The sequence below is a fragment of the Scyliorhinus canicula genome, chromosome 21 (genome assembly GCF_902713615.1).
Source record: "Scyliorhinus canicula chromosome 21, sScyCan1.1, whole genome shotgun sequence".
NCBI classification, from domain to species: Eukaryota; Metazoa; Chordata; class Chondrichthyes; order Carcharhiniformes; family Scyliorhinidae; genus Scyliorhinus; species Scyliorhinus canicula.
This window is the reverse complement of record NC_052166.1, coordinates 49,922,926-49,948,910: the sequence shown is the minus strand read 5'-3', so window position 1 is coordinate 49,948,910 and position 25,985 is coordinate 49,922,926. Positions and strand designations below refer to the sequence as shown.

Sequence of the window (25,985 nt, the reverse complement as noted above, 5' to 3'; positions counted from 1 at the left end):
CCTGGGACCTCGGTGCCGTGAGGCAACAGGGCTAACCCACTGCGCCACCGAGCTGCCCGCTTTCTACTTTTAATGTACTTGGGTACTAACGAAGACAGCATAGCCACATCACTTGATTTCTTGAGGGTAAATACAGCTTCTCCACGAGTTAAAATACCAAGGTGAATAAGCAGGCCAGACCAGGAAAGGATGTAAGATTTCCTTCCCTAAAGGACATTTGATTTTTTTTAAATTTAGAGTACCCAATTTATTTATCCAATTAAGGGGCAATTTAGCATGGCCAATCCACCTACTCCGCACATCTTTTGGGTTGTGTGGGCGAAACCCACACAAACACGGGGAGAATGTGCAAACTCCACACGGACAGTGACCCAGAGCCGGGATGGAACCTGGGACCTCAGCGCCGTGACACGGCAGCGCTACCACTGCACCACCGTGCTGCCCTATGGCAAGAATAATTTGTGACAGAATCGAATTGCATGTTCAAGGATCTCACTCGGGATCCTTTTCGCGAAAACCCAGTGAATTCTAGCAGAGGTTGAAATGAAGGAACAGCCCTTCGGGATGGTTATAGTTCGAGCCTATTCAAAACCCTGCCTGGGAGAGTGGAAAGCCAGATCGACTGGGCATCATGTCTTCAGACTGCACTAAAAGCAAGCAAACTATCATCCTCCAGACAAATAACTAAGACAAACACCCCCATCAGATCTTGCCAAAGTGAAAATCAGCCCAGATGGTCATATGGGCCAAAAGGTGCCTTCAACAGAAGAAAGATTTTGCAAGACAGGATAATTTGTTTTGTTTTTTTTTGTTAAATGAAAGCAATTGGATTGTGTCTCAAACATATACTTTGATTATAATTTCTAAATGAAGTTGAGAAACAAATATCAGCTGAGAGAGAAAAGTGCTAAATTTGTCCACAACTGAATAAAGAAAGAAAGAAAGAAAAAGATTCTGTCCCTTTTTGACTTTTAAAAGCAGCAAGATTTCAGTGTATGATATCGTTAAAAATTCCATGTGAATGTTTTTGTGCATTGGCTGCAGTTCCTCCTCCTTTTCAAGTCAGGGTGTTGGAAAGCTTTTCACTATTAAACAAAGCCAAACTTTTTATTGTTATATTACAGACATTTGGAAAGGTATCTGAAGAAAGGAGATGAAAGGTTGCCTAATTTATTGGGATTTTTTGTCAGAACTTGCTATTTTTTTTCAAATCGGTTCTATGTCGAGTTTAATTAATAAAATATTGGCCTGAATTAAATTGGAATGCAGGTTAATTAACCTATCATATTGTGAAAACCAGACACTTATTTAGTCACAGAGAAACTCTGGCTGCTTTAGATTGTATGAGGTTTTTGAGATGTACACAGGACACTAATTGATATTTTTAAATTTCTGATCAATGCCAAGGAGTCGGTGATTATGATCATTTAATCATCTCAGTGGTACTAGAATGTGTGAATCCCCCCTCCCCCCTTCCCCCCCACTGCTCTCAGGCGTAAACCCTGCTGTGGTGCACAGCCTTCTTGGGTAGCAGCAGGGCCTGGATATTGGGCTGGACGCCGCCCTGGGCGATGGTCACCACGCCCAGCAGCTTGTTAAGCTCATCGTTGCGGATGGCAAGCTGCAGGTGGCGGAGGATGAAGCGGGTCGTCTTGTTGTCCAGGGCAGCACTGCCAGCCAGCTCAAGGATCTCGACGGTCAGGTACTCCAGCAGAGCGGCCAGGTAGACCGGTGCACCGGCACCCATTCGCTCGGCGTTGGGTCCTTGCGCAGCAGCCAGTGGATGCAGCCGGCCTGGGCGGAGCGGGCCTTGACGTGCACCTTTGCCTCCGGTTTTACCGCGACCCGACATCGTTCAGGTTTCAAATCAAAAGGGGGAATGCTATTGCTTTCAATCAGTGAGACACTGATCTGGAGATGTAGATTGATTGTACAACAAATTTGCTTCAGAGTGTTTAAAGTTAAAGGGCTAAAATATCTGCTGTTTGTAAACTGATTTTTTAATTCACAGGGATAGACAACAATTTTGTGAAATGATTGTGCCTATACAGCTCACGTTTCAAAAATTAAAAGTAAAAGAGCTGAAATGTATTTTCTAAATTTAATTGTATCATGAAATTTTATACACCCGTTAATAGGCACAATTAGGCAGGGGAAGGGGAAGGGAAGGGGAAGGCAGGGGAAGGGATGAAATTGGTGTTTTGATTTGTGATTGGAAAAGTTTCTTAAAAATTTACATTAATTGGCACAATTGCATTGGACAACGTTTCACTCCACCTTGTTGATAACCTGCAGAGGAGCTCCACTTTCCACTCAGACGAGTCCCAATTCCAGCTCGCATGCACAATCAAATGAGAATGCAAATGGGTGTGGGATTATAATTTGAGACTCAACGGGCACTCAGACAGTATGGATATCCTACTCCTCATTTGCACTGGAAGTTCAACAGATCTATTGAACAAATGGGAGATTTCTGTGCACTATCCAGATCAAACACAACAGGGCAGTGAGGTTTAGCACTGCTGCCTCAGCGCCAGGGACCCGGATTCAATTCTGGCATTGGGTAACTGTGGGGTGTTTGCACATTCTCCCATTTATGTGTGGGTTTCCTTTGGGTGCCCCAGGCCAAAGATGTGGTTAGGTGGATTGGCCATACTAAATTGTCCCTTGTGTCCAGGGACGTGCAGGTTCGGTTACGGCGACAGGGTGGGGTAGTGGACCTGGGTAGAGTGCTTCCTTCTGCACTGTAGGAATTCTATGATATAGAGTGGTTGATGAGTCACAATGAAAAATATGTCCACCCATTCTTGGGTTAGGATTGCTTCATGTGTTATGGTGTTTTGATAATCATTATGACCTATTGTTTGAAGCCTGTGCTTAGTAGGCACCATGCCCACAATTCAGATTTGGCTGCCCCCTCTGGTCAGGGATAAGATAAATGATTCAGTGACTGCTCAGAGATAACTCCTTCCATCTCATGGGCTTTTGAGAGATTAGACTTTGCAAGAGTTAACATATCCTAATCTTTTCTCTGTAAAGGACTTAATTTTTAAAAACACTTCTTTCTGCAAGATTACTGGACTCCAGTTAACAGGACTGGACTCCAGTTAACAGCAAAGTCACTCTGTTACTTTGTGTGTAAGCAAAAAAACCTAAGAGCAAAGCCGTGCTCAAACCGTACATACACTACATGCTCCTTTCTTTGCAGTAACCATTCCCTCATCCTTATAAAGCTACAATGTGATCAACAAAACCTTTGGCTGACATCAATACATTTTGTCAGGTTCTTAAACTGATCATGCTCTAGCTCTTGCCAAAATACAAAATCAAAAAATAAAAGAATCAAAATTAAACAAAGCATTGAGCTATTTAAAATGCAGTTTGCATAAATCAGGGAGAACAAATGATGCATGGAAGTTAAATTTTAATAAAATAACTTGCAAGGCACACAAAGTAGAGGAAAATCTGTTTTCTGGCACAATCTGGGAATGGGAGGTGTCGGTTCATCAAAGCCGGTTAACGGAGATACAAGGTGACTTCCGCATGTTCATCCAATGAGTGCGTTCCAGGATGATCACTTTGAGTGTTGAGGTCTTGTGAGGGCACGAATAGAGTGAGTAGCGCATTCGAGGAGATGGTGTTGAGGAGCAGTGAAGGGCCCAGACGGGAGCAAGGAGAGGCTGCCAATAACGATTCCTGGCGAGTTTCACATCACCAATCAAAAAACAGACCCAACCCCAGAATTCCGGTTAATAGAGAATTCAACTAGTAGAGTGCCAGATAACAGAAATTCTACTGTAATTAATAATGGATCTGAAAATGAATTAGAAACAGAAGATGCTGGGAATGTTCAGCAGGCCTATATAAAAAGAGGGAAACAGATTTAACATTTCAGGTCTGTGACCTTCCATCAGAACCCTCCCTGTTGAAACATTTTGTTAAAGGTCACAGACCTAAAACGTTAACTGTTTCTCTCTCCACCGATGTTGCCAGAACTGCTGAGTGTTTCCAGTATTCTCGGTTTCTACTTCAGATTTCCAACATCTGCGGTATTTCGCTTTCGTTCATTTTCAGCTCCAATACATCTATCATGCATCCATCATGCATCCACACACAGTACAATCTTGATAAATGCAATCTGTCACATTTTACAGCACTGAAATGGAGAAAATTAAAATTGCCGTAAAACAGCACAATGATTTTAACGAGACCACACTTACACATTTTTGAATGTATGATTACCAAATTAAGATCACTTACCCAATGAAGGTATACTGAGGGGGAGCTTGCTTAGATTTGCCAAGAATTTTTACATCACAAATTGCAGCTTCAGTTGAGTCACGAGGAATGAATTTGATACACATCCTTCTCTTCCTGAAAGCTGGCTCTTCTATTTAAAAGATAATTTTAATGTACAACTAGGTGCCTATTATCAAAATTGCTTCCAAGCGTGATTCATACCATGGCTTAAAAAATAGAAAAGACAGTTGATATATGTACATAATTGTATACCACAAAAATAAATAACACAAGCACTCGAATGGTTAATTTGTTACATGATGCATTACAGGTTATGAAATAGGGCAACTATTACACCAATTAAGGAAGAGAGTAACTATTTCTCACATCCCTTGAGGTTTTTATACTTCTGTTATTCTTGTCAAAATGACTCCAACCATATAGCAGGCAGGACTGCCTTTCTTTTTTACTACAAGCAGTTCCTTCTAACTGTTGTATATTTTTGTGAATAACTTAATTTGCACCTTAATCTGCTCTGAGCAGAACACTGTACCAGAGTTGGAGAGGAGTGATTTAATTCCGGGTGTGAGAAAACATAATTTACAACTACTGTTATGCTTTAACAACCTTGAAATAAGGGATAAACTTTTGATCATTCAAAACTTTAAAGCTACATGCCTTTATCTGATAAAATCCAATACTGCTTAACCATGTCTGCAGCACGTAAAACCCATAACTTACGTGTATCCACTGTTTCCTGAATAGGAATAAAGCCCACCGGTAAAGTATCCTTTAAATCGATCAGCTTCATATCCACAAGCACATTCCCTAAATGGCTCTTTAAAAGCCACAAGAGAGGGAGAAAAAAAATAAGGTGTCACACATGCTACAATGTTCTCGATAGCCTGTGTCATAACATTCCATTATTTCTCTGACACAGAAACAAATAAACCTCCATCTACCAAGCAAACACTAGAAAATCAATTGGGCGTTCCATAAAAGTTTCCCAGACAAAACCAATGAGAAAACAGTGTGGTTCCTGTCATAAACAAATGTGCAGTAATAAGCCTGTCACCTAGGTTAGTAGCGATTCACACTTCTCGCAACTGGCTAAGAACATGAACATTTGCACAAATATAGTTCAATGGAAATGTCTTTCCATTCCCGCTATAATTTTCCTTTTTAGATTCATACTACTGTTGCTTTCTTTTAAACTTCTTACCTTTATATAACATCAACATCCGCCAGGCACACAATGGTTCAAATACTTCTGCAGGTGCAACCAGTTCTACAAGTTCTACCAGGTAAATTAGCCAAAGGGATGGGATTGAGAAGCTTTTTAAAAAAAACATTGGAGAGGTGGAGAATATTCTTAAAAGCAAGGCTCATGTCATAGAAGGCTCTAGTTGGTGGTGCAACGAGAGGGAAAGGCCAAATCAGCTGGAGGAGCCTTCACAGATATGGTGGGAGAAGGCCAACTCGAGACTTATATAAAATATGGTAGCTCAAGGGTGATCAAATGATGTGATGGACATCACCAGTATTGTTGTCCAAGTGGCATAGGCAACCATTGTCTTCCAGACTTTGCAACCATAGCAACAGTGTGTGAGCATTGATGAAATTCTGGTTTAACAAGTGTTTAATGCTCCCATTAATCTAACGCTTCTTCATGGAAAGCATGTACAAAAAACTCCATTTAGCTGCATTTGATGTTACTCAAGAACTCTCGTTCTTCCAGCCGCATTCAGTACATCTTTGTTAGATTTTTTTCTTCAACGAGCTTACCATTAAGAGTCCTTCATAAGCACATTCCTTTTCCTCCTTGCTTATGTCAGTAGTGTACATGTGAGTAAATCTTATGCCAGAGGGTGACCAAAGGTTTAGTTGCAAAGTAAATATTAGGGAGAGTGGTGGGGCCGGGTGGGGGGGTACAGGGGTGATGTGGGAGCAGGGTTGGGATACAGACAGCCGAATTTTACATCAGCTGAAGTTGGAATGGATGGATAAAAATTTGAGTCCCAAGGTACCTGGCGTCGATCAAGGTTTCAGCAGCAATTAGATGACGGTCACAGAAGAGAAGCTTGAGCCATGTAGTACAGAATAAATGAACACCAGTTGTATTAAAATTCTTGGGGATGGAGGGCAGGGATGGAATGGAATTTCAAACCGACCTGCTCGATGGAAACCAGGCAATTGGACAGTTAAAATGCCCCAGATTACATAACTGCTATAAAGACACCACTTCAGACTTTAACAGATACTTAGAGACAGGCAGCTAGGCCACCACACAAGTGCGCAGTGTGCTAATTCACATAAGCTAATCAGATTTCCATAACACAATCGGGCCCAGACAGTGATTTTAATTTTCAGCCTGAGCAGCGAGCCATGAAGAAGATCTGGAAGTTAATACTGCAAGTTTTTTTTTTAAAGTTTCCATTCTACGGCCACTCCTCGCTCAGATCCCACAGGAATGCGGAGGTTTTCCCTGTCCCACATTTCCAGTACAACCCCCACCAACCCACAAGATCCTGTTCCCCACATCTACACAAGTCCAACAGCCATCCAACTTTCCACAGGATGATAGCTAATTTTCCAGGGATCAGCAGGCAGCGTCATACGGCAGTGGTTGAAACAACTGTTTCCCTGTACTGTGATGGACGAGTGAGTAGCTAACTGAAACCAGTTGAGCCCTGTCGGCAATCCAGTGGCTTTAAAACTCTCCCCTTAAGAATTGCTAAATTGAGATACATTTAGTGAGCATTTGGAAACGTAAAAGGTTAAATCAAGGACTGCTGCAACCTGGCTGCCAAAATGCTAATCCACATCTTTATCAGTTTTTCCACTCTTCAATGCTTTCCATCCTCCATGCAGAACACCATGGCCTACATCCTCACTCTCATTACTCTCTGCCCCTGCCAGGTTTCATCAGCTTTGTGTGCTTTGGCACATTGTCCTTGCTTTCAAACACCCTCCAAGGTCATGTGTCACGATATGTCAGTGAACTCTTGAAGCTGCACACAACTGCTATTTCTTGTGTCTGCTGGAGCATGGACAGTCATTCTTTCAGTCAAGATTTTTGTAAATCCCTCCACACCTTGCCATCGCTGTGCCTGCTTTAAAAAAGGCCATCTTATGTAGTTTCTTCATTCACATTTTTGCTCCAGCAACTTAGATTTTTTCCTCTCCTGGCCAAGACCCAACTTCTTTATTCCACCCTGAACCATTGTTTTGTATCCAACAGATATGTAATCTACTATTATTACACAAATGATAAAGAATGATTTGATCTTGCATTCCTGTACTGTTATTCTTTGCTACAGCAGGCTTTGCACTGTGGTGTAATTTGGAAATTTGGGTATTGGCTTATTAAGCCTGAACAAAGTATTAATTGCACTTTAATCATAAAACCAGCAAAACACAAGCACCTGCGTGGTTCTGACTAATGCAAGACGTTAATCAAAAATATGAGCCAATATAAATACAAAAACAATATTAAAACACTTTTAAATGGTGTTGGAGAGGTATGCTGTTGAGGAGGTTCCACTGATATTAGAAATACTTGAATGTTCAGAAATGACTACCTGTAAGACGTCAAGTCTATTTCGGGGAAACGGCCAAAGCCATCAAAAAGGTCAAGTAAAGGTCATACCACTAACAACTGTTGAACAGCCAACGCATCCCAGTCAGGTACCAGGTCTGGCATTTTTGCTGCTCCGTTTGTTCAAGGTTTCATTGAAACAGATGTGTGGCCTCGTTCAGGGAAATGGAGGTAAAAACTCACTGAATCAAAAAAGAATTCTCACTCCAAGTCAGTTATGCTGGTGACTGCGGTAGGAATGCTACCCTAAATTAAATAAAAGCATTCCCGTATGTCAACCTTCAAACACTAATTTCTAACTCAAGCTTACTAGAATTACTATCTGGTTGAGCAGATTACAAGTTCACAAAAGGCACAACTATTGAGGAGTTTGATGAACCTGAAAGTGATGCCTTCTTCGAGAACATTTGAAGTTAAATAGCCCTTTTAAAAACAAGTCCAAGCTGCTTCGCAGAAGCAGAGAAATTATGGTAAGCGATCAAAACTTTGGAAGTGGTGGATTTTAAAAAGGTTTTACAGGAAGGGAAGGAGGGGAGGAGACGGGGGTGGGGGGGAATTTGAAAGTGTAGAGCTTAGTTAGCTGAAGGTAGTGCGGGAGAAGATTGGCACTGAATGGTTTTTGGGTTGGGGAGGTGGGAAGAGGTTTGCATGGCTGAAGGAGTCTGCAGAGATGGGGATAGGCGAGTCAAAGAATAGATTTACACCGGTGAGGAGAATTTTTAATTGGGAGGTGGTTTTGGGAGATCCAGGAGCCACTGTGGGCGGTGGGTGAGCAGAACTAGGCAAAGGACAGGATGTAAGAGCAGAGTATTCAATGGCCTGATGTTTAGAGAGATGAAGTATAAGGTGCCAACTAAGAGAATACTGGAATAGCCAGGCCTGAGGTTACGGACAAATGTTCCAACAGCAAATGAGCAGAAGTAATGGCAGAGACAGACAATGTTCGGAAATTTCAAGCACCTACATCTTCATAATCACTTACACAGTAAATGTTTAACAGGCAATGGTACTGAGCATACAGCTGATGGAAATTTACAAGAACTTAACTCTAACTGCAAATGAATACTGAACTTGCAAGTGAATGCCTCAAAATACATTTGAATTAGCAGAGGGAAAACAATTTAGTATCTTTACTGCAACAATATTTATTTAAAAACCCATCCTATGCTATTCCATCCTTCCCATGCCATACCCATCCAACCCCTTTCATCTCTCATATCATCCCCATCCCACCCTTATCTCACCCCCATCCAATGCCACCCTTCTCATGATATAACCACCCCATTCCTTTCATTTCATCCTCATCTTGCCACTTCTCATTATCATCACAATCCTCCACTCCATCCCACCCATTTAACCCAAGATGAGGTGGCAACATGTTATCGTCACTGGACTAATAATTCAGTATTCGGAAAACAGATAGTTTTACAGGATTTATATTTGTATTGGTAAACATTCGAAATAAGTACAGTTTTAAGTGGATTTAAATTCATATTCCCGTGTAGGAAAAGGTAAAACCTATAGTTAGATTCATGATGGAGAAAGGTGTTTGTATATGTGGGGGTTTGCTCAATTCAAACTGCTTCTGTTGTGCTTAGAAGGGGTTACGGCGAGAAAAGTAAATAATCTAACAGAAGCATGTGACCGTGCTTAGCAACTGAGAGGCTTTTGGAGGATGAAAGGCTTTCTAAATTTAGTTTCAGCTGAATTTATTTGCAGTTGGAGATAGGACACAGGGGAGTGAACATCTCTCAACTCTAACTGGAGAAGACAAGCTGGAAGGTCAAGGGGGTGACAAAGAGGCAAATACAGTCCAGATAGCCAGGGACAGAAAGAATGTCTTAAAGAACATAAGAACTAGGAGCAGGAGTAGGCCATCGGGCCCCTCGGGCCTGCTCCGCCATTCAATGAGATCATGGCTGATCTTTTGTGGACTCAGCTCCACTTTCCGTCCCGAACACCATAATCCTTAATCCCTTTATTCTTCAAAAAACTATCTATCTTTACCTTAAAAACATTTAATGAAGGAGCCTCAAATGCTTCGCTGGGCAAGTAATTCCATAGATTCACAACCCTTTGGGTGAAGAAGTTCCTCCTAAACTCAGTCCTAAATCTACTTCTCCTTATTTTGAGGCTATGTCCCCTAGTTCTGCTTTCGCCCGCCAGTGGAAACAACCTGCCCGCATCTATCCTATCTATTCCCTTCATAATTTTAAATGTTTCTATAAGATCTCCCCTCATCCTTCTAAATTCCAACGAGTACAGTCCCAGTCTACTCAACCTCTCCTCATAATCCAACCCCTTCAGCTTTGGGATTAACCTAGTGAATCTCCTCTGCAACCCTCCAGTGCCAGTACATCCTTTCTCAAGTAAGGAGACCAAAACTGAACACAATACTCCAGGTGTGGCCTCACTAACACCTTATACAATTGCAACATAACCTCCCTAGTCTTAAACTCCATCCCTCTAGCAATGAAGGATAAAATTCCATTTGCCTTCTTAATCACCTGTTGCACCTGTAAACCAACTTTCTGTGACTCATGCACTAGCACACCCAGGTCTCTCTGCACAGCGGCATGCTTTAATATTTTATCGTTTAAATAATAATCCAGTTTGCTGTTATTCCTACCAAAATGGATAACCTCACATTTGTCAACATTTGTCAAGACTGAAGATAAGAGAACTGAGACCAAGCTACTGTTCAGGGGAATTCAAGAGAAAAGCAGACAAAGTGCTGCGAGTGAAAGAGACAGCTGCAGTAACCAGAGTTAATGGGAAAGCAGACTTCAGCAGTAAATCAAAGATTTGATGCCTATTTAATGGAGTTGGTACAACAGTCAAGACAAAGAAATCCTGAAGGGAGAGTTGTAAACCCGAGATGCTGGATTATTTGTTAAAAGTGGAACTGAAGTTTTGTTTGAAAGAGTAATTTGGTTTCTGAATGCAAACCGATGATGGAAAACAAAGAAGATTTTAAAGCGTGATTTTTGGGGAGAGTGGAGTTTGGAAACTCTCAATCACCTGGGGGGATTTTGAGGAAAAATCCACAGACATTCTCTTGGGGTTCAGAGTGGATATAACCACAGACAACTTATGTGTTTGAAGAGACTTTGTGTGTTAATAAGACCGTTGTATCTTAATATGTACTCTGTAATCCATGTTAATCTTAAAATCTGAGTGTATTCGTTAAGATAAGAGAGGAATAAAGGAGTATTGTATCATAATCCAACTTTATATGTTGAATAAATGTTTTTTTTTGTTGAAACTAATTTGTGGTCCTGTGAAATTGTTCCTCCACAATTACTAAAAAAAAGTAAATAATCGTCTTTTGATCCACGGTTCCATTCTGGGACCTGCCTGTCCAGAAATCACACCAACTGAGATTGTAACGCCAGGGACCCAGGAAAATGTCCTGGGGACCTAGATTCAAATCCCACCATGGCAGATGTTGGAATTTGAATTCAATTAAAAACGTGAACTTAAAAAAAGTCTAATGATGACCATGAAACTATTGTAGATTGTCACAAAAGCTCACCTGTTTCACGAGGGAAGCATCTGCCTACATGCAACTCCAAACCTACCACTCAGTTCAAGGCATCTAGGGATTGCCAGCAACTAGAAATTATGAAATAATACAATAATTCCCAGCCTCATCTGTTATTCAATATGTCCCATGCATTCCCCTTTCTATAGCACCCCTCTTCCTCCCATGCCTCCCCTTTCCATAGCACCCCTCTTCCTCCCATGCCTCCCCTTTCCATAGCACCCCTCTTCCTCCCATGCCTCCATCCCATGACATTTCCCCTTCCCTTCCCCTCCACCCCACCCCCATGTCATCTCTCCCTTGCGGATTGCTTTATGTCTGGGGAGGTTGTTTTGAAAATCTCTTGTTCTGTACTGTTGGGAGAACAGTTGGTTAATCAGTAAAACTTTATTGTAACGTTCAGTTACTGAGTATACCCAGGCACTGCCCACCGGATAAACTCAACAGGCACATATCTTAAACTGACCATTCCATTCCACCGACCAACAGTCGTGGTCTGGACACGGACAAAACGGACACGGACAAAAACTCCAATTTATTATTCTAGATTAATTTTCATTTTAGATATTTAAAACTTGATTGAAATTGTTTAATATCTATTTATGTATGGAACTGAAAATACACCGAGACATGTGGAAGGAATATGTGCTGAAAATACAGCGAGACATGTGGAAGGGATTACAGGACTACATACTACAATTTACATACGAACATGAACGTTCTCCCCGTCACTGTGTGGGTTTTCTCCGGGTGCTCCGGTTACCTCCCACAGTCCAAGGATATGCAGGTTAGGTGGATTGGCCATGCTAAATTGCCCTTAGTGTCCAAAAAATGTTAAGTGGGGGTTACTGGGTTACGGGGCTAGGGTAGATGCATGGGCTTCAGTAGGATGCTGTTTGTAAGGTCCGGTGCAGACTCAATGGGCCGAATGGCGGCCTCCTGCACTGTAAATGCTATGAATTCTATGATCTACGATTAGATTTTCTTTGGAGTTGTAGCTCTTCAGCCAAGAACTTGCCTTGCTCTCACCCCTGCCCGTCTCAGAAGATATTGAAAAGAAAACAACAGATGCAGCTGAACATCAAGACAAAAGGACAAATTTTGACATTCACTCCAGTTCTATTAGCTTTTAACTGCGCAGAGAGCTGGGTTACTGTACTGCGTTTGAAGTTAAGCCAGTCATTGGAGAAACACACTGCACCAGCTCCAACATGTCTTGCCACTAGGGCACACAATGCAGGGTTACTCCCACATTTCTCAATGCTACAAAATCCCAATCTGAGCCATGATGATAGGCCAGACACTTCCCCAGGGAAAAGAAAAATGTTATAAAGAGAGACAAAAGAAGTCGGAGGACTAGCCAAGATCATCTTTTTTCCAGTGAAGCATTAGCTATGACCTGACAGCAAACTCACTGTCCAGCCTTTCAGATGAGTCGCAAATAAAGAGAGGGAACTTTTTGACTTAGATTAACTGTTTTTTATAATCTTTAACATTACCACAGTGATACATATTAACATACTTTTTAAATCAAGCTTTACTACCTCTCTTCAATTTTTAAGAACTTTGGGCAGCACGGTAGCACAAGTGGATATCACTGTGGTTTCACAGCTCCAGGGTCCCAGGTTCAATTCCCTCCTGGGTCACTGTCTGTGCGGAGTCTGCACGTTCTCCCAGTGTCTGCGAAGGTTTCCTCCCACAATCCAAAGTGGCGCAGGTTTGGTGGACTGGCCATGATAAATTGCCCTTAGTGACCAAAAGGGTTGCCGGGGGGGGGGGGTTTATTGGGTTACGGGGATAGGGTGCAAGTGGGAACTTATGTGGGTCGGTGCAGGCTCGATGGGCCGAATGGCCTCGTTCTGCACCGTATGTTCTACGTTCCATTTGAGTCCTCGATATTTAACCCAGTACGTTCACAAAAGGCATTCAAAATCCTCATATCCATCTCACAGCACCCATGCTGTGACCTTTAATGGTAGAATTGCTGCACAAAGCCTTTTTTAACACATTTCAATATACTAAAGATAATATAAAAAGAATGCTGCAGCATATTTTACCCACTGAAATTTGAAGCTACACCAATAAATGTATGTGAACTGTAACTTGCAAAGCAAATTCAGTTGAGCAGTGATTTCATATTTTGACCCTCATTCTGATAAATTGAATTTAACGAAGTATTACAAGAAATTCTACCATCTTGTTGAAACCACTATATTCGCGATAAGTGCTCCTAAATTGGTTGCTGAAATGTACTCTTAATACATTATACAGGTTCTTCCATTTTTCAAAACCAAAACTGATTACTATAAAAAAAAACACAAGCACGAGGTCATTGATTTGAACTTACATTCTCCTTCGAAAATGATCTCGTAAAACAGAGATATCTAGTGACCTTGGATTTAAATAAGCCGTCCTTCCAGAGGTCAGCATCCAAACCATCTGCCGTTTGCGAAATCTGTGAAAACAGGACAGCATGTGCAAATGTGAGGTGGAATAGAGCTAATTCATGTACAGTGAGTTTTGCTACTTTCCCTAATTAACACCAACTGTACTAGTGCAGCATCTCATTACATTATTCCATCAGGTACCACACAAAAGTATTTACATAAATGCTTCTAAAATACAGTCTCCAAGGATATAACTGTCTAAAGATACATTGCAAATGATCTTGATAAGAAATCTGCAAGTTTTAAACCATTGTGCGCAAGCAGGATGGATGGTGCTGGGTAATAGAGGAAGAAACAATTATCATATACTTAAGATTCAAGCCATGACAGGGAATGCTTATGTTGCGTTATGTTGACAACTTATGAAAACAACACAGAAGAAAATAACAAGGTGTGTGAAAAAAATGGTTTTGCCTCTGACTATTGTTAAGTGGCCAGCCTCCAAAGCACATTTTACACAATTGACAACGGTAGTTTCAATTCACACGCTCGGTTTGCTCATTTTGAAATAGAGCAGCTGTAAAACTGGAAATCTGAATTTTCAGTTATGTTGCAATTAACACTGCCCACTACTTGCGTATGGAGGCGGCTTCATGCAAGGGCACCAGTTTGGGGGCATTGGTGACTGCCTCTGCCGTTCCCACCGGCACGGTACTCCACCAGTCCAGTGGTGGTGGCAGCTTTGAGAGTTTGGGGCCAGTGGAGGCGGCATGTGGCATAGGTCTGGGCCCTAATCTGTGATAATCACCCGTTTGCCCCGGGGAGTATGGACAGGGGGATCCGGTTATGGCGGAGAGCGGGGATTAAGAGGATGGGGGACATGTTCAGAGAGGGGAGCTTTCAGAGTATGATGGCATTGGAGGAAACGTTTGGGTTGGCGAGGGGAAACAAATTCAGGTATCTGCAGGTGCGTGACTTCCTTCGTAAACAGGTGCCAACCTTCCCGCTCCTACACCCAAGGGGGATTCAGGACAGGGTCGTTTCCAGAGGGTGGGTAGGAGAAGGGAGCCTCTCGGACATTTATAAGGAGCTTATTGGGGTCGGAGGAGACGTAGACCAAGGCGCTGAAGCGCAAATGGGAGGAGGAGCTGGGAGGTGAGGTAGAGGGTAGTCTATGGGCAGACGCGTTGAGTAGAGTCAACACGTCTGCAACAAGTGCCAGGCTCAGCCTGATACAATTTAAGGTCGTTCACTGAGCTCACATGACAGTGGCTCGGATGAGCAGATTCTTTGGGGTGGAGGAAAGATGCGCAAAATGTGTGGGAGGACCGGCGAACCATATGTTTTGGACATGTCCAAAGCTCAGGGGATTTTAGCAGGAGTTTGCAGACATCATGTCCATGGTGTTAAAAACAAGGGTGGCGCTGAGTCCAGAGGTGGTGATTTTCGGGGTGTCAGAAGACCCGGGAATCCAGGAGGAGAAAGAGGCAGACGTTCTGGCCTTTGCTTCCCTGGTAGCCCGGAGACGGATACTATTAGCATGGAGGGACTCGAAGCCCCCGAAGTCGGAGACCTGGCTATTGGACATGGCTAGCTTTCTCTGTTTGGAGAAAATCAAGTTCGCCTTGAGAGGTTCACTGTTACGAGAGTTAAATGGCTTTTGCACTACGTTTATGGTTTCATGTATATTGTTGATTCTGTTGTTGTTACTATACCAAAAATACCTCAATAAAATGTTTATTAAAAAAAAACACTGCCCACTACTAAAATTAAGGTACAGCATTCAATCTCTTTATTCTGAGGAAGGGAGAGGGGGGGGAAGGTGCTTAATTTGGTATAAAATTAGAAGTAGGCAATAGTCATTAGTTAATATACACAGCAGAATTGTTTGTATTTACAAAAACAAAAAAAAAAAAACAGAACATTTGTGGTACAAAGTATTTAGCCCATTGTGTCGGTATCGGCTGAAAAATAACTATCCGGTCTAATCCCATTTTCTGGCTCCTGGTCCATAGTCCTGTAGATTACTGCATATTCAAGTGAATATCAAAGTATAGTTTTTTTAAATGAGGAGTGTTTCTACCTTTACCCTGACTTCCAGAAATCCAAAACATTCTGAATGAAAAAATTTCAAAACTCCCGTCTAATCTTTCTACCAATTACTTTAAAGCTATGCCCCTGGTTATTGACCTCTCTGCTAACAGCAAGAAGTCCTTCCCATCCGCTCTATCCAGGCCCCCAATTTGTATATACCTCAATTAAATCTCCCCTCAACCTTCTCTGCTGCAAAGGGAACAACAACTTCAGCTTATCAAAGTTTTCCTCATAATAATTAAAATGAATGGCGTGCTATGCAGCTCAACTACCCAACAAACTGGTTTCAAGGTAGTCTCTAACTGCCTCAACTTCAGGCTTACTTCACTGATAGATACTGTTAAGCTCACATTAAGTGGAGTTCTGACACTTGCAATACAAACAGGTAAATCTCACAAAAAGTATTCCTTAGCATTGTGAATCTGTCACACAAACTGGAGCATGCAATTTATTATCAAGTAGAAAAGACATTTATTATCTCCTGCAAAAGCATTTTTAACTGTTTTTGTGTGCTACTCCATGCTTAAAAACAGCTTACTTCCACACACCCTCAGGGGTCCAAAGCTCTGGTGCATGTACCCCCAACATCTCTAGGGGGTACATAGGAGAAATTGTCTAATGGTGAATTTAAAGTCTAATTTTTTTTCTTCATTTAAAAAAAAATCATTAGTATGTGTTTGTGCGTGCGTCTATGCGAATTCATGCGTGAGAAGAAGCAAAATGTTAGGATGCTTCCTGGTAAATGTTTGCTCTGCCTGCTGTGTATTTATTTTTCCCCAAAGCAAGCCTGTTCCATGTAGACAAGGGTAAGCTGTTGGCTTTGTCCTGGGAGACAGGTCTCTGTGCCATGTGGCTGCCAGTGACTCTTCAGCCTGCTCTTTTGATCCTCCTGTCACAGGTCAGAGATCTCCATGGAGGACTCATTCTCTTCCAAAATACTTGGAGCCAAGAGGATCACCTGGAGCAACTGACAGTCTGAAAGGACAAAAACCCATCACATGCACTCAACTGGCCTTCTGTCTGGAGAAACAAAACAATCGATTGACAGCCGGCCTCCTAGCTGGAGATGGACTAATGGGGCCTGGAGGAGCAGGGGCACTAACGGGGCCTGGAGAAGCACGGGGACTAACGGGGCCTAGAGGAGCAGGGGGATAATTGCTCCAGTCCACTGACCTCAACAATCAATCAGGAGCTCCAGGAAACCAGTGTGGCTCTGGGCTGGCTTCTCTGGGGGAGAAGAACGCCATTCACTCACATGGGGAGTTTGTGGGATCCAAAAGGAGCCTTGTACCTACGGGATCCTGCCGGTGCGGAGCAGTGTAAAGAGTTCGGTAGAGCCGGCGAGGCAAGTCAGCTCCTGGTACGATGTGGTGTGAAACAGGAATGGCTGAAAACTTCACCCAATAAAGGGAGGAAATGCAGAGTTTACAAACATTTTTAAAATGTGACACCTGATATCACAGAATCAGAACAGCAACACATTATTTAACACGGGCTGGTTTAGCACAGGGCTAAATAGCTGGCTTTTAAAGCAGACCAAGGCAGGCCAGCAACACGTTCAATTCCCGTACCAGCCTCCCCGAACAGCCTCCCCGAACAGCCGGAATAGGGGCGACAAGGGGCTTTTCACAGTAACTTCATTTGAAGCCTACTTTTGACAATAAGCGATTTCCATTTCCATTCCCACTCCCATGTTTTCCGAGTAGGCAGATTGATCCTGTGGATTTGGAATCATTGCTATTCGTATTATATATACACATGACCCGAGTTTGAAATGTCCTCCTTCTATATTGTAAGATTTTGTAAGGGAGCAGATTTTAAAGCTGGTATTTTAATCTTTTATCGTCCCCACAACATAGTGTATAGTGACATTAGACAGTAAGAGAGTTATCACAAAATTGGCCACTGCCAACAATTTGAAAGACTGATATTTTTAATCAACTGAAGGGGAGTCTGGGGTGGAGGGACTAGGCATGTGCAGAAAGTGAACAGAGGTTTTGTTCACCCAAATATGAAGTACACAAAAAATTTGCCATTATGCATCCGTGACCAAGTTATTGAGCAACTTCCGCCTCAAACTATCACCAATCACTCCAAACATGGTATACCGAAGTTAAGAATATGGGAAAATTAAGATTTAAAAATGAAATTGCGATAAACAAAAACAAAACAGGGAGATGTCGGAGGAGATGTTACGATGAGAATTAGCATATCAGTTAGAAAAGCAAGTGTTTACCTCGGTACCTAGAGGAAAACAATGGCGATTAAGAACAGGTAACTTCAAAAAAGTGAAGAGGTATGTAAACTGACAGGTATATGCAAAAAGCACTTCACAGGTGGATAACATTAAAGAGAAAAATGGTATCTTCATCGTACAATGATTGGGGGAAAGAGGGGATAGAAGAAACACAGACACAGCTACCATCAGCCACATCCAACTGCAGAAACAGTCTCCTGAAAAGAAGTCATTACCAAACTGGTAGCTGGTTAAAATCAAAACTAGAACAGAACAGATTTGGCCTTCTCTTGAAACTGAAGGAGGTTTTCCCAAACAATGCGTGATAATTCTTTGCTAGATTTAGCTCATAGACATGTAATACTGGAAACTGTTTGTGAACAAAAGGGTGTCTCAGAGCTCAGGGAACATGGATAGTTTGAACCAAGGGGTAATTTCCTGTAATACCGTGTGTGTATATAGCCAACTGTGTATTAACCAGTTAGAACATAGAACAGTACAGCACAGAACAGGCCCTTCGGCCTTCGATGTTGTGCCGAGCAATGATCACCCTACTCAAACCCACGTATCCACCCTATACCCGTAACCCAACAATCCCCCCATTAACCTTACACTACGGGCAATTTAGCATGGCCAATCCACCTAACCCGCACATCTTTGGACTGTGGGAGGAAACCGGAGCACCCGGAGGAAACCCACGCACACACGGGGAGGATGTGCAGACTCCACACAGACAGTGACCCAGCCGGGAATCGAACCTGGGACCCTGGAGCTGTGAAGCGTTTATGCTAACCACCATGCTACCGTGCTGCCCCACGTTGTAGTATATTTGAGTCCTTTTTGTAGTGTGTTTTATCTCTAAGTTAGTAAATATTAATTATTAATTGTTACACAATGACTGGACTATTCCTTCCTGGTTCACATATTTTTCTCACAGTATACCAAATTGAAAATATACACACCTAAAAACTGATGTTCCAAGTTGCCTTTCTGCATTTTGGGACACTCTCATTTAACATCAGTGAGGTTCTTAAACGGGCTCAAACTATCTCATCCATTACACGCACGGCAAGCAGTACAATCAAGACACTGTTTCTAATGTATTATTATTTGTGTATGGGCAGTAAAAAGGTTAACATATTAAAACCTGTGCTGATAGGGGCACTTGGAAGGTTGGTCGATCTGGGAGGGAGGACACAACAAGTGGGGCCTCACGGTAGCATGGTGGTTAGCATCAATGCTTCACAGCTCCAGGGTCCCAGGTTCGATTCCCGGCTGGGTCACTGTCTGTGTGGAGTCTGCACGTCCTCCCCGTCTGTGCGTGGGTTTCCTCCGGGTGCTCCGGTTTCCTCCCACAGTCCAAAGATGTGCGGGTTAGGTGGATTGGCTATGCTAAATTGCCCGTAGTGTAAAGTTAATGGGGGGATTGTTGGGTTACAGGTATACGGGTTACGTGGGTTTAAGTAGGGTGTTCATTGCTCGGCACATCATTGAGGGCCGAAGGGCCTGTTCTGTGCTGTACTGTTCTAAGTTTGGGAACCTCTACTCTGCCAGTTGAGGCTGATGATACCTAAAGCGTGCATACATATTAGTCTTTTTCACAAATCACCCAACATGACATACATATTTCAGGCCAAAACTGTCAAAGCAACGATTCGACAATCACACTAATGAAATTCACTACCTGTTGGTGCACAGTAACATGAAGCAAGCACCGAATACACAATGCAAACCTAACAGTGCTTTTGAAACCAGGTCACGGATATCATTTTCATGCACTGACACACAAAATTGCAGCAATGCAGTTTTCAAATGTTATCTAGAATTCTGCACTCTTCATTATTCCTTTCATCTCGAAAGTGGTTTACCTTTGCTGTGAGCCTCCAAAGAGACAATTTGTATTGATTTGCAATACGGTTGCGTATGCTGCGCTTCTGCCGTTAAGTTTTAAAAAATTAAATATCAAGATGCTTCTTTGGGGAGAACAGGGCGCTTTTTAACGCTGGGCAATATTTCTAATCACTTTAAACAGTTCCATTTCCATCATCATCATCAGTGACCGCCGTTTAATTCATCTGGGCATTATGTGGGTTAAAACGGTTCGCTAGTCTAGCACAACCCAAGTTTAGAGGGACAAAATCTGTAATTGGTCCTTGTTCTTCACAGCTCAATGTGACAGACTACTCCAGATAATACAACGTCAATTTTGTCTTAAAAAGAATACTCTATAATTTGAAATGTACCGTAAGCAATACAGCAAGACTAGCATTTTTAAAAACTGAATTCAGACGCGACGTAACGCAAGCATGGAAGCAGCTGCATTTTCACAAGCTCCGGCTCTGCTCATCTTTCAATCTTAATATTTATCCTTGTGTATATATTTTTTTGTCTTTTCTTGGTCTACATGGTTAGTGCAATGCATTAAGAGCTGTTGGTCAGTGTTTTGCAGCCCTACTGAGTCGAGTTGAAAGGTTTTAATTCTCATCGATTTGTGGTAGCTGGAAAAAGTTAGCGTGTGCCCTGTCTTTGGTGGCACCGATACTTTTGGAGGACTGGCACCCTGACTGCACGTTGTACACCGGCGGATGATGGCCACTAGCGATGAAATTAATCCGTATGAATGGCTTGGTTCTGCAATGCAGTATGTCAAAATCCAATTTCAGGGGTTGCGAGGTGTCTTTATGAAGGCAGTGGCAGTGCACAAGGAGGTTCTTGCGACAGAGAGAGCACTCTGCTTGGTGGAAGCCTCCCTCCGTACAGTTGAAGTCCTGTTGTCCATCCTGAGGGGTACAGGTGAGAATGAGGTGAAGCCGGTTAAGGAGCCCTGCTGATCCTGGTGTCTCGGACGAGATGCTGGAGATGTCCCTGGCTGATTTTGAGAATCCCACAACCCCATTTCCAAGCCCCAGGGCAAAACATATTTAGACTTCCATGATTTCTGCAGCACAAAAACTGCCAACTTCCATCTTAGCAGCACTAAATGCCTCCACACCCACTACCTCCTTTCCACCAACGTTAAACATCTTTCATGCCTTTACTTTACTGCCAGAGCTTTTAAAAACCTCTCGAAACCCATTTATTTGACAAAGTCCTCAGTTGCTCCTTAAAGTTCAACCTTCAGATTAATTTCTTATGCCCTATCGTGAACTGCCTTAGCATGTTCATCGCACGAAAAGATACTGAATAAAACTGTATGTTTATTGTCATTCAAAAACATTCCACATTTTATTTGCTTCAGCAAGAAAGCAGAAATTCCCAATTACAATGCTTTACTTGGTGTGCAGAGTACAGCGAGGGCTGGAATAGTTGAGCAATGTACTCTTTGCGCAGGAGCAATGGGCATAACTACAGGCCGTAGTTTAACCTTAATATCGCGCTTCTATTACAGGGAGTGATTGATTTTATTTCCAGTCCCAATTTTGCACTGCACCCCAACTATAATTTTAATATATTATAAACATGCATATAAACTAAGCACTGCCTTCGTAAAGCAAGTCTGAAATGCAGTTGTGGGAATAATGTCATGATTGTTAATGTAATGATTTCAAAAGCTTCTGATGAAGGGCATCTCATTGTGGAACCAGTTACAAGAATTGCTAGCTCTTTTGTATTTAAGTGAAAAACACGTGGCAGTGTCGGTGTCTTCTAGGTTGGGATGGAAGTATGTTAAACAGATTGATGCTGAGACACGAGTTCTGAATTTATAGGTAAAACGGACACCTTCCGTTGTACTGACATTACCTTCACAGTGCGAGAATAGCACTTAGAATCGTAGAATGGTTACAGGGCAGAAGAGGCCATGCTGCCTTCCGTCTCTGTGCTGGATTGCCACACTAGGGAGACAGTAATGGCATGTCTTCCAGCACATTAACGGAGAAAATTGTTATAACTTCTTTGTGCAAACTCACAAACCAAAAAATTCACTACAACTCACTTAGAAAATTGCAACATATGCCTACAAATGTAATACTTCTTCGTTTCTAAGAGGATTTTCTCAGCAGAGTTGCTTACAGAGAAAGGCAGCAGCAGCTTATATGACACAATTGGAAATAATAAAGTGCTGGCTAAGCTTGTAGTAATCCCCATCATAGCCATTCATCTGAAACAAAATGAGATCTATACCATAATACAAACTGAACACACAACAGCAAACAGCACAGCCCAAGCAGGAGGAATATCTTGTTAATGCAATTTTTTTTGGATTTATTTATTGTAACGTGTACCGAGGTACAGTGAAAAGTATTGTTCTGCGTGTAGTCCAGACAGATCAGTCCATACATGAAAACAAACATAGGGAAAATATAAATACACAATGTAAATGCATAGACACAGGCATCAGGTGAAGCATACAGGGGTGTACTACTACTCAGTAGAGAAGATGTGTGAAGAGATCAGATCAATCCATAAGAGGGTCGTTTAGGAGTCTGGTAACACTGGGGAAGAAGCTGTTTTTGAATCCGTTAGTGCATGTTCTCAGGCTTTTGTATCTCCTGGCCGATGGAAGAATTTGGAAGAGTGAATAAGCCAGATGGGAGGGGTCCTTGATTATGCTGCCCGCTTTCCCAAGGCAACATGAGGTGTAGACAGAGTCAATGGATGGGCGGCGGGTTTGTGTGATGGACTGAACTGTGTTCACGACTCTGTTGTTTCTTACGGTCTTGGGCCGAGCAGTTGCCATACCAGGCTGTGATGTCGCCAGATAGCACTTTCTATGGTGCATCCGCAAAAGTTGGTAAGAGTCAATGTGGACATGCCGAATTTCCTTCGTTTTCTGAGAAAGTATAGGGGCTTTCTTGGTCATACCGTCGCCGTGGGTGGACCAGGACAGATTTCTGGTGATGTGCACACCTAGGAATTTGAAGCTGTCAACCATCCCCACCTCGGCACCATTGATGCTGACCGGGGTTTGTATGATACTTTGCTGCCTCAAGTCAATGGCCAGCTGTTTAGTTTTGCTGGTATTGAGGGAGAGATTGTTGTTACACCACTCCACTAGGTTCTCTATCTCCCTCCTGTATTCTGACTCATCGTTAAATCATAAGTTTGGTGCTACTTGTGAATGATCTAAAATCTCAGAACTTTGTTTTATGCACTTCATATATAAACATACATAGAATATTTCTTTTTTATTTAAACGTATTCATTCATGGATTGGGAGAGTCACTGTCTCGACCAGCATTTATTGCCCATCCCTAATTACCCTCGAGAAGGTTGAGGTGAGCCTCCTTCGCGAACTGCTGCAGGCCACGTGTTCTACGAATGTCCAGTGTTCTTCGGAAATGGATTTAGGGACTGTGACCCGCAACAATGAAAGAACAGCACTATAGTTCCAAGTCAGGATTCAGGATGGTGTGTGGCTTGGAGGGGAACTTGCAGGTGGTGGTGTTCCCATGGATCTGCTATCCTCGTCCTTTTAGGCGGTAGAGGTTACGGGTTTGGAAGATTCTGTCGAAGGAGTCTTGGTGATGGTGCACATTGCTGATATTGTACATCGGTGGTGGATGGGGCTGCCAATTAAATGGACCGATTTGTCCTGGCTGGCATCAAGCTTCTTGAGTGCTGTGGGAACATAGGAACTGGGACAGGAGTAGGCGATTCGGCCTGTTGAGCCTGATCCATCATTCAAACAGATCATGGCTGAACATTTCCCCCTTACTCCATTTTTCCCCACTATCCGCATATCCCTGGTTAGTACCCAAAAATATCTTAATTTATTTCTTGAACATGCTCAATGACCGAGCTTCCACAGCCCTCTGGAGTACAAAATTTCAAAGAATCGGATTAAATTGCTGGAGCTGCACTCATCCAGGTAAGTCCATCAAATTCCTAACTAGTCTTGGGAGATGGCAGACAGGCTTTGGGAAGTTACTCGCCAGAATTCTCACCTCTGACTTTCTCTTGTAGCCACAGTATTTATATGGCTAGTCCAGTTCAGTTTCTGGTCAATGGGAACTCCCAGGATGTTGACAGTGGGCGATTCAGCTGTGATAATGCTATTGAATGTCAAGGGGCAAAGGTTAGATTTACTCTTTTGGAGATGGCACTTGCGTGGCGCAAATGTTACTTGCCACTTTTCAGCCCAAGCCTGAATTTTATCCAGGTCTTGTTGCATATGGTCACGGACTGCTTCAGTATCGGAGGAGTTGCAAATGGAGACAGTGGTTGGGGAGAGTGCAAAGTTTGTTGTGACGCTGAAGATGATGGTTACAGTCTACCTAATGATAAATTGGAGGAAACTGCAGCGCATCCAATGTCAGGCAAGCAGTCTGGAGGTAGTGGAGGGGTCTAGGAAAATAGTGGCGAGGTAAAGTTTAGTGTCGTCAGTCTACATGTGGACCCTGACATCGTGCAGTTGATTTATGTCACCAAGGGCATCATGGAGATGAGGAAGACAAGAACAGAGCATTGGGAATCTGTTGAAGCAGCGTGCAGAGACAGGAATCCAAGTCATTGATGAAAGACTCTGGTTACCACTGGATTGTTACAAGTGGAAGCAAGCAGCTCCACCGAACACTGGAAAAAGTTACAGGCAGAGGACAATATGGTTGGTTGATAGCATCAAAAGCTGAAGAGGGATTGATAAGGACAAGGAGTGTGCAACACACCACAGTCAGTCACAGAGGGTAATTTCACTAGCGCCATTTCAATGCTGTAGTCTGGCTAGAAACAGGTTGGAAATTCAAACAAGGGATTGCACAAAAAATGGAATCAGATTTTAGAGGCAACAACATATTGAAAGAAAGATCAGGTTGAGGATTGGGGTGACAGTTCACAAGGAAGGATGACGACTATGGCTTTGAATGGAAGGAAAACAAAATCCAAGAGTCACTTAAAACGTCAGTCAACACTGAGGCAGAAAGGGAAGATGGACGGTCACAGTTTACTGGCACCGGGCTTAAAAGAGCAAAGGTGTGCCTCATGGACAAGATGAGGAAGCAAAAGCAGCTGCGACAACTGATTTCAATTGTAATAAGTAAGCAGCCCATGAACCTTTTGCACAGTTAGAGGGGAGGGTAGAGGGGATAAGGAACAGGGTTTTAAGCAGATGGGTGTTAGCGAAGAATAAAAGTCAAGGGTTATCTTTGCTCTCCAGGATCATCTTAGAGTTGTGAGCAGTTCTGACAGATGACAGCATGATGGCATCTTCAATCTCCACCCCATATATCTGGGGGAGCGACAAGAATGGGAGAAAATGAAGGTTTTGCTGGGACAAGGACATCAAGTATGAACAGCAATTGAGAAGATCAGCTGCGGTATCAAACTGAATGGTGGACCAAAGGTCAGGCAACTGTTTGAAACTATAATTCTAAATTACGAGTGTTTTCAGAAGCATATGAAGAATGAAGTGGGGACTGTAGAGTGGAGTAGGATGTGCCTGGAAAGGAATAAAAGGAAATTATTCAGAGATGGCTCTGTTTGTAATTGAGACCATTGAAGTGCAAAGGGAGGATGAGATGAGATGAGATGGAAGAGTTGAGGAGGTGGCCATGCTCATTAGTCAGTTATGTGGCAGGCATGACTAAAACGATGAGAGAGGGCAAGATGATTGGAGATTGAAACTGAAAGAGGAGCTCTTCGCTGCAGAGAATGTGGAAAGACTTGTCAAAGAGGAACTGATGGGTGGATTGGGGAGGGAGTACTTGTAATTTAAATTACATCAGTGCATATTGCAAAAGATTTGTAATGATGTCAGGTGTTTTCACATACCATAAATAATATTCAAAAATTAATAGTTCAAATCTATGACAGTTCCAGGCAGAATGTTGACAAAGGTGGACACAGTTAGATAATCTATGATATTTTCAATGGCCTCATCATAATCCACAGAAGAATGCACACATTAAGAAGCAGATCTTGAGACTGTAATTTAAAAGAAGGGTTTGCACA

The 25,985-nt window shown here is 42.6% G+C and overlaps 1 protein-coding gene across 9 annotated transcripts in view; it reads right to left on the bottom strand.

Moving 5' to 3' along the window:
* The window catches only part of LOC119955409 (multivesicular body subunit 12B-like), a 185,960-nt gene that overhangs the window by 133,617 nt on the left and 26,358 nt on the right, over positions 1–25,985 (bottom strand). For all 9 annotated transcript variants that reach the window (XM_038781497.1, XM_038781498.1, XM_038781495.1 and 6 more), the window contains 3 exons: positions 13,729–13,836; positions 4,981–5,077; positions 4,261–4,390 (listed from right to left, as the gene is read on the bottom strand). In XM_038781497.1, coding sequence (XP_038637425.1) covers positions 4,261–4,390; positions 4,981–5,077; positions 13,729–13,836 — 335 coding nt within the window. The remainder of the gene's footprint in view (positions 1–4,260; positions 4,391–4,980; positions 5,078–13,728; positions 13,837–25,985) is intronic.